The following is an 18,368-nucleotide window of genomic DNA, read 5'->3' as shown; positions in this document are numbered from 1 at the left end:
GTGAGGTCGGAAACGTAAGGAACTCTTGAAATGATCATTGAGGCAAGACCATTGTCTGATATCAATCCACTTCTGAAGACCTCAGCACACGAGCTTCCAGAAAAGTAGCCAACTAATTTGTGCACCAGAGGTGATTTGAGGTCCGACCAAGCCAGACTCGTTTCCCTAGCAAGATGAAAAACAGTTGGTCCAATGATACGACTGGCAGCATCAGTGCACTTGCCTCTACACAACAACTGCAAACTTAAACTATCAAAGAACCTTTCTATACTCTTTAGGGCCCAGTAAACATCGCTGTAATGCCAGTAAGATGAGTATTTTAAGTACTTCAAGTTATCGCTTGAGGGGTCCAGGCTGCCAGAGGATAAAAAATCTGTCTCAAACTGACCACTCCTGTACTTGTAGCAGACGATTGAGTATGCGGTGACGTCTTGAAAGAGGACAGAATCTCGCATTTTTGTGAGCGTTTGTACGGCTTGCAGCAAACGACTTTCCTCGAGCCAGTACCGCGAGGAGACTGTGCTGTAGAGTTTGTCTCGCTCCTCGCGCCTCCGCAAGTAGCGCTGCAGGACGTAGGCCACACAGAGCAGTGTTACGGAAAGGCATAAAACTGTTAGAATGAAATTGAAAAAAACTGCGAAAGCATAGGAAACCCGATCCTTGCCGTTGTTGTGCGATGGATCGATGATGGACGATGATTGGGGGTCCGGATCGTGCACCAACTGTCCGAGAACGGTTTCCGTATTGTTAACCAAACTGTTCTTTTCTGCATATTCAAACGTTTTATCGCTCATTTTTTTTATACAATACTAAATTTGTGACAAAATCACTAAATCAGTGCGACCGTCATGTTTTTTATTGAAACTTTTGAAAATAATTCAATCCATTTTAAAAATGAACTTAAAAATGGTGCGTTTTAAAAAAATAAATTAATCATTTTTGGTGTTTTATTTTATTTTACTTATGTGGTTTTAGGTTTTGAATAAAAAAAAAATTTAAAACAAAAAAACAAAAAATTTGCAAAACATTTATAAACAATTTAAGTTAAAAAAATAGCTTTTGACATTTTAATAAAATAACTCTAATCAACTCGTCCTTTTTGAAACGTATGCTAAACATACAGCGGAAGTCGTACCCCATCGACGTTTCGGTCTTGTGTTTATTTTAATTTTTTTAATTTTTCTTCATTAAATTTCCATTTAATTATTAATTAATATCTCCAAATAAAATGGCGCCGAAACAAAAAATGCGATTGGCCAACGAAAAACACAGCAAAAACGTGGTAAATCGTGGAAACGTGCCTAAAACCCTGGTTAGTAAGTTAGTGAAATAGGACTGCCACGACGGCATGTTTTCTGCGTGTAACTTTTTTAGTAGCATATGTCGTGTTGAAATTTAAAATGGCGATTTTCTTATTTAAGTTTAATTTTTATAAATTTAAGAATGTTTTCAAGTAGTTCGTTTTATTTTTTCAATTAGATTTGTTGTTTGTTGAAATTTTTAAAGATTTGATTTGGTTTGTGAATTACTTACAATGATTTTCTAAAAATTAAGGCTTGAGATTTGCGATTTTGATTGAGATTTTGTTTGAAATTTTTCTTGAAGATATTGTTCAATATTGAATATTGACTAATCCTAACTAAGAAAAATGTTAATTCTCCAACTAATTCAATATCAATGTGTTGGTTGAGTTTTGCCCATTATTAAAACAATAGCATAAAATTAATTATTTAGTTTAGTAAATATTCAAGTAACTATTTGTCCCAAAAACAGAAACAAGAAGATGAAAAGTTACCAGTTGGGCCATGGTTACTTGGTCTCTTCATCTTTGTTGTATGTGGATCAGGTAACATTTACATGTTAATTTGGATTATTTTCTATTAAGGTTACTGTGCACTATGAGTCTCTTAAAAACTCCCTACAGTAGTCCTGTACCTTTATTTTTCTTTGAGGTCGAATAAAAAATATTGTATTGCATTGTATTGTATTGTATGCATGTGGGTGAGTAGATATACATGTGTGTCTGTTGTATGTGTATTTTTGTTTGTTTGTTTGTATGTATGTCGCGATGTATGTATGGATTAATTATAATATTATTGTTATAAACTTGTTTGTATGTAGATTGCTGCTACGTATGCATGTTTGTATTTGTGTATCTATGTATATCTATTATTATTGTTATAAATTTTATTTCATACTTTTACCCAGCTGTCTTCCAGATAATACAAAGCATACGGATGTACTGATGGATGGATTGAATGGCATTCCCACTCCTGTCAATGAAAATATCCCATTATTATTGTTATTAATTATTTTCATTATTATTTATATTAATAATTATTATTATTATCTATGAAATGTCTTATTATTGCCAATATTAATTACTTTATTGTCAATATGATATATATAAAAAATTGTCAATATGATATAATTATCTTAATATAATTATCAATAATAGTGATGTTAAGGTTAAATTTGAATACAAACATTTGTTTATTTATAAAAGTGAATATATATATATTATTTATATTTATTATAGATATTATTTATTTATTAAACAAAATTATATTTATTATCTTTAAACCATGTCATTTATTCATTTATGAAAAACTTGAATAAATTGTTTCATTCATTGCATGCATGAATATGTTTATAAATATATATATATACATACATATATATATATTTATATATATGCATATATAAATATGCATGTTTTGAACGTATAGACATATATACATAAAGTTTTGCATGCAATATATATATATATATATATATATATATGTGTGTGTGTGTGTATATAAGTTATAATAAAATGTTATAATATTAATTGCAATTGACTGATTGTAGTATAAGTATACAGAGAAATTTATATATATATATATATATATATATATATATAATTTTAAAGTTACCAATGAGAACTGATGTTATTTTATTTTTTGTTTCATGTATTACAAAAATAGCAAAACTTCTTCATTTTTCTCTTTTAATTTTCAATCATTTAATCAATTTTCATTCGTTCATTCAATCAATCAATGAAATGTGTAAATAAAGTTAGCGTAATTGAAACATGTCACAATAATACCGTTGTTAACGTCATTGTTGTTAATGTCATTTTATTCAAGATTCACAAATGTGATAGTTGGTTTGTGTGTGTGTGCATGTTTGTCGTGACATTAATAATGAATTAAAATCAAATACGAATTTATGTATGTTCGTGTGAGAGGAGAGAGAAGGATAGAGAGAGGGAGAAAGAAAGAGAAAGAGAGGAAGAAAGAAAGAAAGAGAGAGAGAGGACAGTGTACTGGAAGACTAACAAGAAATATTATTTGTTATATTATTTATTGGTTAATTACACTGTGAAACACAACGTGAAAAATGTGGATGGTAAATTTCTGAATTGAAAAGTTTTTTGATGTTTATGAACAATTGATATGCGATTGTTTGTGTACCTGCTTGCATGTTTCTACATATTTTAAACAAAATCCAAAAATTATTTTATATACAAAACTATCAAACGACGGCCACTTCTAGAGGTTATCCTTATTATATTTAGTATCTTTCAGGCCAGGCGTTTGGTTATTCAGTCAGATGGTACAAAAATGAGATGAAGATAGTACAGAAGGGTTGGAGATCAGCCATCAAAAATTTATAGTTGCATACATTGAGGAAGAAACAAAATTACAAAAAGTTTGATCTGATTGAGAACTACAACTACTACTATTAAAAATGGTCATTTGGTCATCTGGTGTGGTTATACTCATAATATAAGCACAAACAATATTATAATAATTAACGTTGATTAATTTCGTCGAGTCACCATCATTTAATGATGACCGTGTATTGTATGCAATGAATATCAGCCATAGAATGAGACAAAATGGCAAAACTCATCAATGAGTAGTAAAATAATGATGGAAAATAAAAAATTACAATGATTATTTATTTTTAAAATTACTGTGGTTATTTATTTTAAAGATTATAATGATTATTTAAATAAAATAATAATAATGAAAACTATAATATAACAAGTTATTTTCGTCGTTATGATTTATTTTTTCGATAAAGCCATTCCAAGGCCGACGAGCCCGGCCAATGCGATTCCACCGACAGCAGCCACCCCGCCGATAACAGCGATACCAATCAGGCCATCTGAAATTTTTTTAAATTATGAAATAATTCATTAATTATGGAATAATTCACTAATTTATCTCTCATTTGTTAATGATTATAAAATAATAACAGATAGTTTAATGATTTTTTGAAGAGCAGATGAGTGAAAGAGAGAAATGAATAGATAGGGGAATGAAGGAAAGGATAAGTGACAAAGTAAATGAATGAGGTAATGAATGAATGAATGATTGATTGATTGAACAATTCATCAAAAAAAGCTACCTTTTTTCTCCTTTTTAATGATATAATCTTGCAGGATTTGAACCTGGTGGTTTTGTGGTTGCACTTCTAACATGGCTTTTGTGAACTTCAATGCTTTCTGATATTCCTGAATATGTTTTGGTAAATTTGAACGTTTTTTTTACAAGTGTGTGTATGTGTTTGATTGTGTATGTGTTTGTATGTCCTATGTGTGTGGTGCGCGCGCGTGTGTGTGCAAAATACAATGAAAAAATATCTAACTTTAATCCTTGTGTATCCAAATGCCACATAATACAAGTAGTCTCTCTTCTCATTCTCCTCCTTTGATTGTTTGTATAGTTCTAAGAGCGTAAGTGAAGTAGGGGTGAAATAGATAAGAATACATATAAATGAAATGAATAAATAAATTAATTAGACAATTTAATAGGAATAAATAAAATAAGCAAACAAATTAAATTTCTTAATGACCTTCATTTCAGTTTACAAAGCTAACATAACTAATAGCAACTGAGTAAAATCCCAACATATTAATTAAATAAAATTTTTGAATTAAATACTAATAAGCACTAATTATAAATAATGATGGGTAATTTTATTAATTGCATTTGCATTCTAATAATCAAAACAACGCATAAATTACTGAATTACAAAAATAGAAATAAGTCATTTCACTAATTTCACTTACGTTCCAAAAGCTGTATGCCTAATTGTACATCTGATTTGTTTGAGCTTCTAACAAGGCACCAAGCAAAGCTAAACTGGGTTTCTGCTGTCAGCTGGTTTTCCGTTTTTTCTTTAATGAACTTTTTTCGAAAACTCTTTTAATAAATTGAAAATTAAAAATTAGCTCAGAATTTATAATTTGTAAATATTTTATGTATAAATTTAATAATTCAATATTTAATTCAAAATAAATAATTTAATAATAATAAAATATAAAAATTTATTTTATATTACATTTGAATTTGAGCATGTAATTTTTCAGACAAAAATAAATAAAAGTAACAAGTTATTGTTTAAAATTTTTAAATTGAAAAGAAATTTTTAAAAAGTCACTTACGGCCAGCTCCTCCGGATTAATAATTTCTTCGAAAATAGGATCCATGTCGTTGGCGAAAATAACTCAAAAAAATAATTAAAACAAATATAAATTATTACTTTTGTCAACTAATTTAATTTTTTTCAAATACTAAAACTAACAAATTGTTACTATTTTCACTAATTACCTAACTATAAATTACGACAAATCAGCTGGGTTTTCGATGTCTAGAAATCAATTGACTGGTCGAAGCGAAATTAACTTTTAAATTCGTCTGCGTATTTATTTTTTTTGAAAATGATAATCCTAATTTTTTAAATTGTATCACTTTTTCATAAAAAGATATATATATAATATAGCATATATAAGCAATATTAAGATGTTATTTTTTTTTGAAATTTTCATCTTGAAAATATAAATAACTGTATTATTTGTAAATTTGTCAGATTTGGCCATAATTTGACAGTTTTATTATTTGGACTCAATCACACACAATGCAGTAATCAGAATTAGTATGTTTATGTATATGGGCACACATTTCTGTATATGAGTTTGTGCTTTGTATGTGTGTAGTGTATTGTACATGTGTGTGTGTTGTGTGTGTGTTGTGTGTGTATGTGTGTGTTGTGTGTGTGTTCATATTTAACGAGAGTTTGAGATGATATGTAGTAGAGGTAGGTAGGTAAGTAAGTAAGGTAACATGTGCAACAGACTTTTTTAAAAAAATTTTTTATAAATTAATAAGTTTCTTCAGATCTTTATTTTTTTCACGCTGTTCTAACTTGGTTATTGTTATTGATAACGAGAAATTATTGCAATTGATGAAAAAATAAAAGATCTAATAAAGTTAGTAATCATTTATGGTTGAGTGTTGGGTGATTTAATTATATACAATAGCCTCTAGTTAGAATAATTATCCATTCGGTCGATTTTAATTAAAATTTTTAAGTTTTAGTTGATATAATATAAGATTAAGTTTTTTTTCGTCAAACCGTATGTGTAGTTTGGCTAATTAGTTAAGAATTTATTTTGGTGATTTAATTTTAAATAATTTTTAATAAGGCAAAATTGGTTGAAAAATAATTTAAAAACTTTTCAGTGTGAATAGTGAATGAATAAAATCATTTTAATTGTAATTACACAGTTGGTTAAACAACATCATCAGCTGAATGAATGGATGAAGAAATCAATAAAGATAGAGCAAAAACAACGTAACATTGAAAACAACTACTATAAAATAATGCTTCAATCAGACATTCAGTCTCAGTCAAGCAATCAAGTCCATTCAGCCAGTCAACAGCAGCCAATCACGATCAATCAATCGGTTTCAACCAATCAGCCAGTCTCAATCTATCAATCATCTTCAATCGGCCAATCTGATCCAATCTATCAATCAATTTCCATCCGCCAATTAAATCCAATCAGCCAATCGCGAACTGCCTGCAATCAAATCACTCGACCAGAGATTACTAACAACAATCAGCAACCACAAAATAGAAATTGCTATCGAAATATTTTGATAATGTACCTACTATTTATCGTTATCGTTATCATAGTCTTGTTTAGAATTAAATTGAAAATGATTAATGAATCGAACGAAAATCGTGGAAGGTTAAACCTATACTTATTTTAAATGTAATCTTTCGATTATTTTCGGTTGATTATTGTGAATAAAAAGTTTTGATCAATGTAACGTTGATAAATCCATATCATTACGCCAATAAATTAATTACTTTAAATTCGATAATTAATTCCTTGTCGTATATACTCTCTCAAGCATTGACTGATTGATTTCTTGAATTGACTGAAATTAGTAATATTGATCAACTACATAGACAAGCATAGGCAAAAATAGAATAACAATACAAATATTTAATTGGAATTAAGAATTAATAATGATAGATTTAGAAAAAGAGATGTATATATAGTCTTGTTTAGTTTACATATTTTGAGATTTCCGTGGTTAGAAGCGTCCAGATGTAAAGCAACTTCATTGGTATCTTCTTTTCTGTCACTTATTAAACTAAATTAAGATGAAATATACAATACGAATTGAAGTATTAATGTTAGAAATAAGAAATTAGCTCAAGTTTTCAGTAAGAAAAAAATATTGACAATCACTATTCTGTTTTTCCAAAATATACTGAACATACAGCAATAAATTTTGCAAAACGTTTTGAAAATTAAGTATTTTAGCACATACTTGTTACCTTTAGTCGCACCATATAATGTATTAATAGTAATTAGAAAAAGTTTCACGTCAAGTCGCCGTTTTTCGCCCAAAAAAAAGTATTTTATTTGTTCGGTTTCCCAATAAATTGCCTTTATTGTAAATTTAAAGCCATTCTTTACAGTTAAGAGTTTAATAATTTTCAGAAAATGGCAAAAGCCGAGCAAATCCTAATTGTGGAACCTTCGAACGAACTGAAATTCACTGGGCCCTTCACGTCTGTGGTGTCGAGCGAACTTTTGCTCAAGAATCCAAATAGCAAACCTGTCCTCTTCAAAGTCAAAACCACAGCTCCTAAACGGTACTGCGTTCGACCCAATTGTGGTTTCATCGAACCGAATCATCAGGTAACGGTTTTGGTGATGCTCCAGCCTTTCGAATACGACCCAGCAGAGAAGAACACCCACAAATTCATGATTCAGTCCATGTTTGCTCCCCCTGGCACCACGGAATCCAACGACATAATTTGGAAGGAAGCGCCAGCTGGACAGATAATTGACAACAAGTTGAAATGCGTTTTCATTCCAATGTTTGAAAGTACTATTGATGAGCCTCTGCTGCAAGTCAGTCAGGCTGCCAGCCAGACTGCTCCCCCATCAGTTATTTCAAGTACAGTTGAAGACACCAGGCAAGTTCCGAAGGCAAATGAAGTGAGGGCAGAGTCTATTAATAACTTGGGCTGGCAGCAGGACAGGGCACCTGAGGAAGTTGGCCACCAAAATGTCAATCGTCAGCAGCTGCAAATCGAGTTGGAAAAACTGAAAGTAGAAAATGTGAAGCTGAGAACTGAGGGCATGAGACTGAGGAACATTTCAAACAACCCAGGAGGACAGTCACAAGTGTTAGGACCCAACCAGCGTCTTGACACCAAAGTTAACTTTGCTTCACAAATGCCACCAATATGGCAGCTCATTGTTGCTTTGATAGTTGGCATGATCATTGCCAAATTTTTCCTTTGAAGCCAGTTCTCGCTAAATCAGGATGTTGTTCGTTTAGTGTCGGTGACTAGAAATTCTTCTTGTTAACTCAATCCACACATAACGAAGTGAAATGATGACAAAAAATTCTTTATAAATTAATTTTATAACCATAATTTATTTCCTTTTTTTTTATTTAGTGGGTTATGCGATGATTTGATGGGGACTTTATTAAAATAAGATTCATTTGAATGACAGATGTCTCAACATTTGTTTGTCTGTGTGTGTGTATGCCTGTCTGTCTGTGTACCTGTGAGTGTGTTTTTAAAAGTTTGTAAATTATTTACATAATAATTTACTTTTGTTTGAATTCATTCACTCACTCACTCACTCACTGACGTTTCAAACATTGATTGATAATACTACACAACCAATACAACAATTTGATGTTATATATTCTCACTGTTTCTTGTTAATACAACAACACTTCAATCAATCAAATCAATCATTTAATTGATCAATTAATAAATAATTTTAATGATTATTAATCAATTAATTGATGGCTTTAATTAACTATTTGATTTAATTGCACAAATTTATAGCTTTGTAAAAAAAAAGTGAAAACTCGAAAAAATAACTCTATTATTGTTAATTTTTTCTATTTTTGAATTCTTCAATATAAAGAAAAATTTATTTGTTCAATTTGTTCCATTACCTGTTCTCTGTTGTTCAAATTGAAACTTAATACAATTTGATAATTTTCTTTTTTTTTTCGGTTTTGGCTTATATTTTCTTTATTATCATTAAATCATTAATAATATAATAATAATTATTAATGTTATCAATTAAAATAATAATAATTAACGGATTTTAGTTCATTAACAAATTTTTTTGGCAAAAAATTTGCTAAATCAATGGAATAAAAATAGTGATAGATTGAATAGATTAGATGCGTGTGTGTATGTGGTTTTGTGTGAAAAATATTGTAAAAATACGGACACGCACACACACACATATATATATTATTGATAACAGTCTTAACTCAATATATATATATATATATATATATATATATAATATGCATATATACATTTATAATTGATTATCATGAATCCATAGCAATTGGTTGAATAGATTGTGTGTGTGTGTATTCTGTATACATAACATTACATAATTCTACCTAAAACCGTAATAAACTGTGGAGGAAAATGATAGATACATATATCTATATATATTCTATGATATATATATCATTTGTTTGACTGTGATCATCAACCAGGTAACTTGAATAATAATAAATGAAGGTGTATTCTTCCCTTTAGAAATCTCCTTACATGAGTGTCAGCGATTTTTACAAAAAATATTATCGACGATCATTGACTGACAGATGTCCGTAAGTATAGAGTGTTTTTTTTCATAGGTATTTACGTACACGCAGGCACATATACACGTATGCGTATGTACACAAACACATACGTTATATACATGCACATACGTAACACTCAACACATCTCAACCACAATTTTTTCACAAACTCGCCTTAGTTCATCTTTTAATCATAGCCATCATCTGCCATGAAAAAGTTTGCAGCACTTCATACGCTAACAAGCATCAATTGAACTCTCTTTAACGTGTTTGTTGATTAAGCTAAATAACTCTGATTTATCACAAAATAATTGGTTAAACACACACAGGCACGCATATATACATAACATAACCGTTTGTAAAGAATCATACTAATGATAATATGTTATAATAATATAAATCTTAATATAAATAATGACAATATGAATGAACATACGCTCGGTATATTAATAATACCCATATTGCTACCACCATGCAATACAGTACAATATCACACATTACGTCATGTTCAAACCAATGCATACATACCAGCTATTTTATATGTCATATATAGCAATATGCAAATAACCTTCATGTATATATAAATATATAAGCTGGAAGGAAACAATCAGTTGAAAATATTGTAACGCTAACACGATATATTATAATATTCAGAGACAAATCAATCAACCATTCAATCAACCACTCAATTGATTAATCAGTCAATTAATTAATTAGTCAATCAATCATTCAATCAATCATTTAATAAGACAGCTGTTTGATGGACAAAAAAAACGAAATCATTAATAAACGAATTTAACAATATCTTTGGGAATTCAATTGATAAACTGATATACCAACCAATCGACCAACCAAACAATCAACCAACCAACCATTCAATCAATCAAAATATATCCTTATCATCAAAAAACGCTATCATAACTATATTTATTCGACTTAAAATAAATAATGCTATGTATGTCATAATAATGCAGTTAATAATAATGAACATTAAACTCTAAATCATGCAAAAACAAACTACTTATTACACACACACACAAACACGCACACACACACAAACACACAGAGGTTTTTATTTGCCAAGAATACGCTTCATCTGCAGATTCTGGTTCCTGATTTTGGTGTCTGCCCTGTCGGCTTTTCCCGAAATTCGATCGAGTTGTTCATTCTGTACCTCTATCTCCTCCCCCAGGCCCTGGGCTAGCACTTTCAAGTTCGATAGGCCACTGGACATCAGGTCTAAAAATGAAAAAATAGATAGATAAACAGAGAGATAGATAGATATAGACAGACAGACATATAGATGGATGGCTAGAATGATATACTTGAATGAAATAAATCAACAAGACAATACGGAAACAAACAAAAGTATAAATAATGAACAACCCAAGTTCTTTTCCAATCCTCTTTCGTACTCCTGCCATTCCTTCGATCTCGATGATGATGATGATTGTTGTTGTTGCTGCTGTTTTTGTTGTTGCTGTTGTTGCTTAATTTGCCCCATGGAAGCTGATCTGAGTAAGTTATTATTGTTGTTGTTGTTATTTCATCATCACCATCATCGTCATCATCATCGTTAATATTATTCATCATTATTTATAAAACTATTTTTCCTGGCAAATTATCTCACTTAAGTTAATGAGCATGACTAAAACCACTAAGTAGACAACGAGTAAAATACACACACACGCAAACACATACACACCTACACATACATACACACAAATGAACCTTGTATTATTATTGGGCTTGTTGCCAAAACTATCTGGGTCAAAGTGATCAAACTCAACAACATCATCATCAAAAAATCCTTTGGTGTCGTAACCTGAAAATAACAAAAGTTAATAACAGATAAATAACGATAATAATAGAAATAATTATTATTATTATTATGATAACAATTATAGGAATAATAACAATGAATGAATGTAGTAGCAGCAGTAGTTGTAGTAGTAGTAGCAGCAGCAGTAGTTGTAGTAGTAGTGATTAAATGAATGAATGAATGAAAGAAGGAAAGTTGATAGATTGAGTAATAACAAGATAGATTCAAATATAAATATATAAAATTCTCAAAAAATTTCTAAATAAACAAGTTAAACCTTTGCTAGTAAGAGCTGGGTGTGTGTCCTTAGTTGATGTTTGATTGTTCAATGCCTTGCCTAGAGTTGTATTTGTCCTGATTGGCAACCAAAAATATAATGATTAAATGTAAAATTAATTTTTTTTACATATTATCATCTTAATTGTAGTTATAATTATATTAAATGTTCGTTCATTCATTCATTCACTCATTCATTCATCCATTGTCTTCTCCCTCATTCATTCACTTATTCATTCACTCACATATTTATTCTTTCATTTCATCAGTCAATCATTCATTCACTCAGGTCTACAAAAAATAACTTAACTACATAAATACATGGGTTCAATAAGATAAATAAACAATGCAAGTCAATAAACTAATGAACTGAATCTTTGTGCTTGTCATATGATATCCACTGACACATTTATTCTTCCTTTTGTGATTCAGAAAATATTTACATAGAATGACAGAGAGGTAAAAAAAAGAGAGAAAGAGAGAGAAGAGATATTTTAGAAACTATCTTAGTGAGAGAGAGAAAAAGTCAATTTTCATACCTATCACGTGTTGGTTGAGTGACAGGTTGTGAGTCCTTCTTCTCGCCATTCCACCAATTCTTGAATCCCCCAAAGACACTTTTGATACTGTTGAGATGTCTTTGTGACGTTTTCGTGTCTGAAATTATTTTGTCTATGTTTCTTTCAGCATTGTCTAGCTTCTCACCTTGCCTGACTAATTCCTTCATAGAATCAAAATTTGGATTTCGTTATGAAACTAAAAATGACTGAAATAATGAATTTTATCAAAAAAGCATGCAGGTCAGTAGATAGCTAAACCTAATCTAAACTAAACTAAACTAAGCTGCAGTTGCAACATCTTTTTAATCTAAATGCCGCAGTGTAAAAACGTTATTTTAATATCAAACCAACTTAACTGACTAAACCAAACATTTGATACAACATTCAACTAACTTAACTTACAAGAACAAACCTCAGCATTTTTATAACATCTCTAATTTAACTGACAAAACAAGATTTAAGCTTATAACATCAAACTAATTTTACAAACTAAACTCACCTCAGCAGTGGCTATCCCCACAGATTCTGAATCATATAAGCTGGCCAAACAACGATTTGTAGTTTCAAGTTGGCGATTCATGGAAGACTGAACTTTCTGCTGGAGGTTGCTGTACTCGGAATTAGCAGACGATGAAGATGGCGGAGAATAGAAATCATCTTTCCCATCATCGTAAAATGGGTTGCCTGAGTTGACTTTTTTAGTGCCATTTGCCGTGGTTAAACTGCTGCCACCGCTGCTTTTCATGGCGTTCGCTTGTCTGTTTGCGTGCGCTTCAAATGAGTTATCGTCATCATTCTCAAACGGATTTCGGCCGTACATTTTTCGAGGCAGTTGGAAATTATTAATTAATTTATTTTTATTTAATATTTAATTAAAATTTATTTTTAACAAATTAAATTACCGAACTCTTCGAATTAAACGTTGTTTGAAACTGCTTACTCAAAGTTTATTCAGTTCTTCTCAAATATGAAAAACCAAACTCATTTCACGGAAAAATTTATAAATTAGAAGCAAGTTTAAAGCAATTTATAAATGTTGGAAAAAACCAGAATCATATGGCGAGCAGGGATGTTCAAAATTACTATTCATAGGGAGAATGGTAGGATAGAGTCGGTAAAGTGTTATACATTAAAAACTAAAATTGTAAATATTTATTTATAAAATAAATATATTTATTTAAAAAATTAATTAACTTAAAATTATTACAAATGTAATACAGAAAAACAAAATATGCAAGTTTAAAATCTCTATCTACGAATATCGAATTTAATTTTTATGAGTTTGGAAATTTTAGGTACATCTCTTTTTGTTATTAGGTCCACTTTTAGTTTCCATCTGATTACATTTTCTCTAATTTTCATATTATAAACAAAATGTCTAAAACACATATTAGTGAGTGTTTTAATCATTTTAATTCAATGCATTTGAAACGTTTAATACGTGATTTTTGTTTATTTCAGGTTGTTTGGACGGGGTTCCATTCGCTCTTCATGAACACTTTATGAATATTCGCCTGGTTATGACTCTGGATTTTTATAATTTTTTAAAAATTTGTCAATTTTTATCAACCATTTATGACATAAAAAAAAATAGATTCTATGTTTTTGTTTTAATTTTTTCACTAATTTTCGTTTCAATGTATTTTTTTAATTTATTTTCAAACATTAGCAATAAATTTAAATAACTATTACAGTGTTACACAGTTACATTTACTTTTACACAACAATGGCTTTTATCAATCAATCAAATAATCATTCAATCCATTAAATTTACATGACTCTAGAATCTAAAGCCTAGGTCTTTAGTCATTGGAGTGGTGGAATCCAAATGTAATGACCTGCTATATATTTATATTTGTGTTTATCATTATATGTGTGCAAATAATTATGGGGTATAATAACTTTTAACAACACATCTGTGTGTATTTTTTATTCAGCTGCCTAAGCCCCAGGAACTGCACTCTAAATATTATGTCTCTGATGTATTATCATTAGATGTAAGTTACATGGAGCCATTTTAATAAGCTTATATCACAATTTATTTTATTAATATTACTTATATATTATTATTATTATTATTCATAATTACTAATAATGTAAAGATAAATCAGTGTAATAGTGATAATTTTATATAATAATTATACTATAATTTATAAGTTTATTTGTGCAAGGACAATTATATTTTTACAATAACCATACTAATTACAATCCTAACTATATTCATAATAATAGTTATCAACTATAATAATAGTTAATGATTTTAATCTTTTACTTGTTAAATATTTTTTATTTCAAATGATAATGATTTGCAACAGTACGATGATACAGATGAAATGATTTTCGTTGGTAAGCGTAAAGCCAAGAAAGACTTCTTGCTAAAAAAACAGGAGGAGTTGTTGGCGCAACAAAATCTTAGACTGCAACAGTTGCAACTGCAGCAGCAACAACTGCAGCAACGACAACTGCAACAACCATCACATAGCAATCAAAATTTGCTAAATCCTAAGATCACAAATTTACAATTTCCCCAAACATCCAATGATATAAATGCACAGATTCCAGCTATTGTAGCTAAGCCATTTAATTCATCAAATTATTATATCCATCAGACATCTGCAACAACATCTTCAAAAACAACAGCAGTCACAGCATCATTAGCAAATGTTCCTCCCTTGCCTACAAATTTAAATTCACATTTAAACGAAATCCTCATTCCGGCCCCTGTAAATAGTACATCTTATGTTCAGCAGTATTCAAAAAATAGTCAGAACCCGGGGTTTTCCAAGCAAAATGGACAGTTAAAAATAGATTTAAAAGACTTTGAATCTGAGCAAGATCCTTTTGAGAATTTATCTTTGAAAGTGATAAATGATATAGAAGAGCTAGATAAAGTATTTCACGGTACGAACGCACTTGCAAGTAAAACAACTGCATTGACAACACCTTCTGCAACAATAACAACAGCCCCTCTAGCCACATCAGTTTACAAACCATCACCCTTGTATACTACTAACGATCTGCTACAAAACCAACAGCAACTACTTCTACATCAACAACAGCAGCAACAGCAGCAGCAACTATTACAACAACAACAGCAACGACTTCTACATCAACACCAACAACAGCAACCAAATTTTTACGAAATTCCCAAATTCACTCAAAAATCTTTCTCGCCGCTAACTGTCAACAACAACAATCACCATACAATCGGCCAGACCTCATCATCGTCGTCGTCATTTTACACTAACAACAACAACAACCTCCCGTGTACATACATCCAACAAAATCCGACAAACATCATTGACAACAACATCATCATCGCCAACAACCCAGATAACTCGTTCTACAACAATCAATATCAACAACAGAATCCAACTTACAATACCAGCGTTAATGACTTTAAGCACTACAACAACGGCCACAATCCATTCACTAACCAGTCTGATAAACTCTATACACATTTCAACAGCAACACATTTACTAATCAAAATTTAGCTAGCGTTAGCATCATCAACAATGCACGGAGTATTAATGCCATTAGCAACGACATCAACAACAAAAACGCCCTATACTACAGCGACGTCAAGAACATTAATGGCATTGATGATTTTGGTTCATCAATATTGGATAAATATTTTTATAACAAATACGTCCTCAGTAAGAATAATAATCTCCTTATCAATCAACAACCAATCACGTCATCAATGGCGTCACAATCATCTCTGAATATGTTAAGACAGGCTAAGAGTACATCAGATCTGACAAAGTTAAATAATGATGATGATGATAGCTGTAGGCGTAACTATGATAACTTTATCGCCGCAAATGATGATGGCGCTGATTGTAGGTTCGTTAACTTTCCTAAAATTGTCCCCAGCAACATAGGTGTCAGAAGTGGCCAGATCAGTGATGCGCGTTTCGGTTTTGACAAACAAAACTCGTCCACTCAACATTTTTATGGTAGATTTACGCCTCCAATTATGGTCAGCTTAACTTTCTTTTGGTGTTTTTTTGGTTAAGCTATTTTTTCTAATTTATGAAACGCACCCTATAATTTCAATTGTTATTATCTGCGTTACACATAAAAACACACACACACACACACAAACACACACACACATACACAAACAAACACACACATGCAATTACTCAGACGTTGATAGGCAAACCCTTGATATAAAACATTGAAATATACACTAACACCCATTGTACTATTTAACAAAATTACAGAAAACTTCAGAAACAACAGCAGCTTTCAAGAATCCACACAGCCACATAGCCTCTCCGTCACATGTCAGCAGCATCAAAATGATTAAGAGTAAACCAAAATCATACAAAGAAGAATTAGTTGATAGGATTATTTTGATGGGGTTCTCAGAGGTTAATGTCAGCAGGGCGGTTGCTCATTTTGGACTCAATGAGCCAAAGGTGTCGTTTGTATTTTGAATGTTTATTTAATGCGTTCTTTTTTTTTAGTTTTTCGTTGTTTGATCAGTCTTATGCTGTATTCAGTCCAGTGCATTTGAGTTTTTCAAGTTAATTTAATCTGAGTTAAGTGCAGACAATTTGAAGATTTCTCCATTAATTATATGAGTAAATAGTTGTTTAAGTGATTTTTTAGCTAAAAGATATTATTATTATTTCATCTTAATTTACGTGAATTCTTAACTAAACACACACATACACACATGGGTACATATATACATACATAGATACACACACACACACAAACAAACGTACATAGATACAAACAAACACATACAAACACAGATCGTCAATCATCTTTGTATGCTAAGTGATCTAACTTCGTCTCAAGTGCCGTCATCATCATATGGCGAAACATTAATCCAAGATGTGTTACTTCTGAAACCAGAATACACCAGAAAACAGGTCTGTATGTTGTATCAATACGCATATACACACATACATACACTCACTTATTAACAACACACACGCATCAATACACACATACATAAAAACACACACATACGCACGCATATTTAAATTAAGATAAAAAGCTACCTGGAGGTATTTCGGAATTTCCAAAGTATGGGTTTTCCCGCCGAGAAGATACACCAGGCCCTCAAGATAACAGAAACTGATCAGGAAATGATACTGGACATACTGACCAGCACGAAAACTTAATTTAATTAATTAATTATTCAATTAATTAATTAACGAATAAACTACGTGATTAAATTTTCTCTCAAAAACTATGTTTACAAAATTAACTAAAATATCGCTTAAACATAGAAGATAAATTCGATTATCAGAGAAGAAATAAAGAAAACGTAATATTTGATTGTATTATTTCTTATTTGTTAGGCCTTTGTTTGAGACAAACAGACAGACACACACAAGCAGAAAGACACCCACATTTACTATATATGTACATACACACACAGACATATAAAAATATATATATATATATATGCTGGTAAAAGACCATAATTATTGCAGTAATTTATGAAATCTACCTGAAACTATCCAACGCTAGAAATTCGCTAGATTTAATAAATTACTGCATATATATATATATGTATAATTTTTAAAAATTCTTTTTAGTGTCCCATTATTACTGTATATTTTGATTTTGAGTTTGATCGATGTAATTAGACATACACACCACACACACACACACAAACATACACACACACACGCATATATACTTCGATCATTTGTATACTTCAATCATTTGTAGTTAATAAACTTATGGCATTTGTTCAATCCTGTATGTATGCTTACTTTTTCTGATGTACATATTTCAGAATTCTAATTAATT

General features: G+C 30.5%; 5 protein-coding genes across 5 annotated transcripts; 3 read left to right on the top strand and 2 right to left on the bottom strand.

The window, feature by feature from the left end:
- Positions 1-1,228: 1,228 nt before the first annotated feature.
- Positions 1,229-2,246, top strand: HELRODRAFT_64670 (hypothetical protein; the record flags this gene model as incomplete). The annotated part of the gene is made up of 3 exons (XM_009017067.1): positions 1,229-1,312; positions 1,774-1,846; positions 2,209-2,246. 3 exons carry the CDS (start codon positions 1,229-1,231, stop codon positions 2,244-2,246), a joined length of 195 nt encoding a protein of 64 aa, XP_009015315.1.
- A 770-nt stretch (positions 2,247-3,016) lies between these two features.
- Positions 3,017-5,651, bottom strand: HELRODRAFT_184906 (hypothetical protein). Its single transcript, XM_009017066.1, has 5 exons — positions 5,438-5,651; positions 5,063-5,195; positions 4,639-4,718; positions 4,399-4,504; positions 3,017-4,155 (listed from the first exon to the last, which is right to left on the bottom strand). Exons 1-5 carry the CDS (start codon positions 5,480-5,482, stop codon positions 4,055-4,057), a joined length of 465 nt encoding a protein of 154 aa, XP_009015314.1. The 5' UTR covers positions 5,483-5,651; the 3' UTR covers positions 3,017-4,054.
- Positions 5,652-7,677: 2,026 nt separating this feature from the next.
- HELRODRAFT_184905 (hypothetical protein) lies at positions 7,678-9,773 on the top strand. The gene is made up of 2 exons (XM_009017065.1): positions 7,678-7,753; positions 7,793-9,773. Exon 2 carries the CDS (start codon positions 7,796-7,798, stop codon positions 8,603-8,605), a length of 810 nt encoding a protein of 269 aa, XP_009015313.1. The 5' UTR covers positions 7,678-7,753; positions 7,793-7,795; the 3' UTR covers positions 8,606-9,773.
- A 411-nt stretch (positions 9,774-10,184) lies between these two features.
- HELRODRAFT_184904 (hypothetical protein) lies at positions 10,185-13,620 on the bottom strand. Its single transcript, XM_009017064.1, has 6 exons — positions 13,086-13,620; positions 12,566-12,747; positions 12,028-12,104; positions 11,660-11,753; positions 11,315-11,442; positions 10,185-11,167 (listed from the first exon to the last, which is right to left on the bottom strand). The coding sequence occupies exons 1-6, from the start codon at positions 13,404-13,406 to the stop codon at positions 11,001-11,003; spliced, it is 969 nt and encodes a 322-aa protein (XP_009015312.1). The 5' UTR covers positions 13,407-13,620; the 3' UTR covers positions 10,185-11,000.
- Positions 13,621-14,919: 1,299 nt separating this feature from the next.
- HELRODRAFT_188234 (hypothetical protein) lies at positions 14,920-17,789 on the top strand (the record flags this gene model as incomplete). The annotated part of the gene is made up of 4 exons (XM_009017063.1): positions 14,920-16,569; positions 16,817-17,014; positions 17,403-17,476; positions 17,597-17,789. 3 exons carry the CDS (start codon positions 14,920-14,922, stop codon positions 17,430-17,432), a joined length of 1,878 nt encoding a protein of 625 aa, XP_009015311.1. The 3' UTR covers positions 17,433-17,476; positions 17,597-17,789.
- Between the last annotated feature and the right edge of the window lie 579 nt (positions 17,790-18,368).

The sequence above is a fragment of the Helobdella robusta genome, assembly GCF_000326865.2.
Source record: "Helobdella robusta unplaced genomic scaffold HELROscaffold_2, whole genome shotgun sequence".
NCBI classification, from domain to species: domain Eukaryota; kingdom Metazoa; phylum Annelida; class Clitellata; order Rhynchobdellida; family Glossiphoniidae; genus Helobdella; species Helobdella robusta.
Note: the sequence above shows the minus strand (reverse complement) of the source record. Positions and strands in the feature narration are given on the sequence as shown.

Coding starts and splice junctions, on each gene's coding strand:
- HELRODRAFT_184905 (XM_009017065.1), top strand. CDS start 7,796: ATGGCAAAAGCCGAGCAAATCCTAATTGTGGAACCTTCGAACGAACTG.
- HELRODRAFT_184906 (XM_009017066.1), bottom strand. CDS start 5,482: ATGGATCCTATTTTCGAAGAAATTATTAATCCGGAGGAGCTGGCC. Junction 5,196..5,437: donor TTAATCCGGAGGAGCTGGCC/GTAAGTGACTTT, acceptor ATTTATTAAAAG/AGTTTTCGAAAAAAGTTCAT. Junction 4,156..4,398: donor CATTAAAAAGGAGAAAAAAG/GTAGCTTTTTTT, acceptor AAAAAATTTCAG/ATGGCCTGATTGGTATCGCT.
- HELRODRAFT_184904 (XM_009017064.1), bottom strand. CDS start 13,406: ATGTACGGCCGAAATCCGTTTGAGAATGATGACGATAACTCATTTGAA. Junction 12,105..12,565: donor ACTCAACCAACACGTGATAG/GTATGAAAATTG, acceptor GTTGCCAATCAG/GACAAATACAACTCTAGGCA. Junction 11,754..12,027: donor CCCAGCTCTTACTAGCAAAG/GTTTAACTTGTT, acceptor TGTTATTTTCAG/GTTACGACACCAAAGGATTT.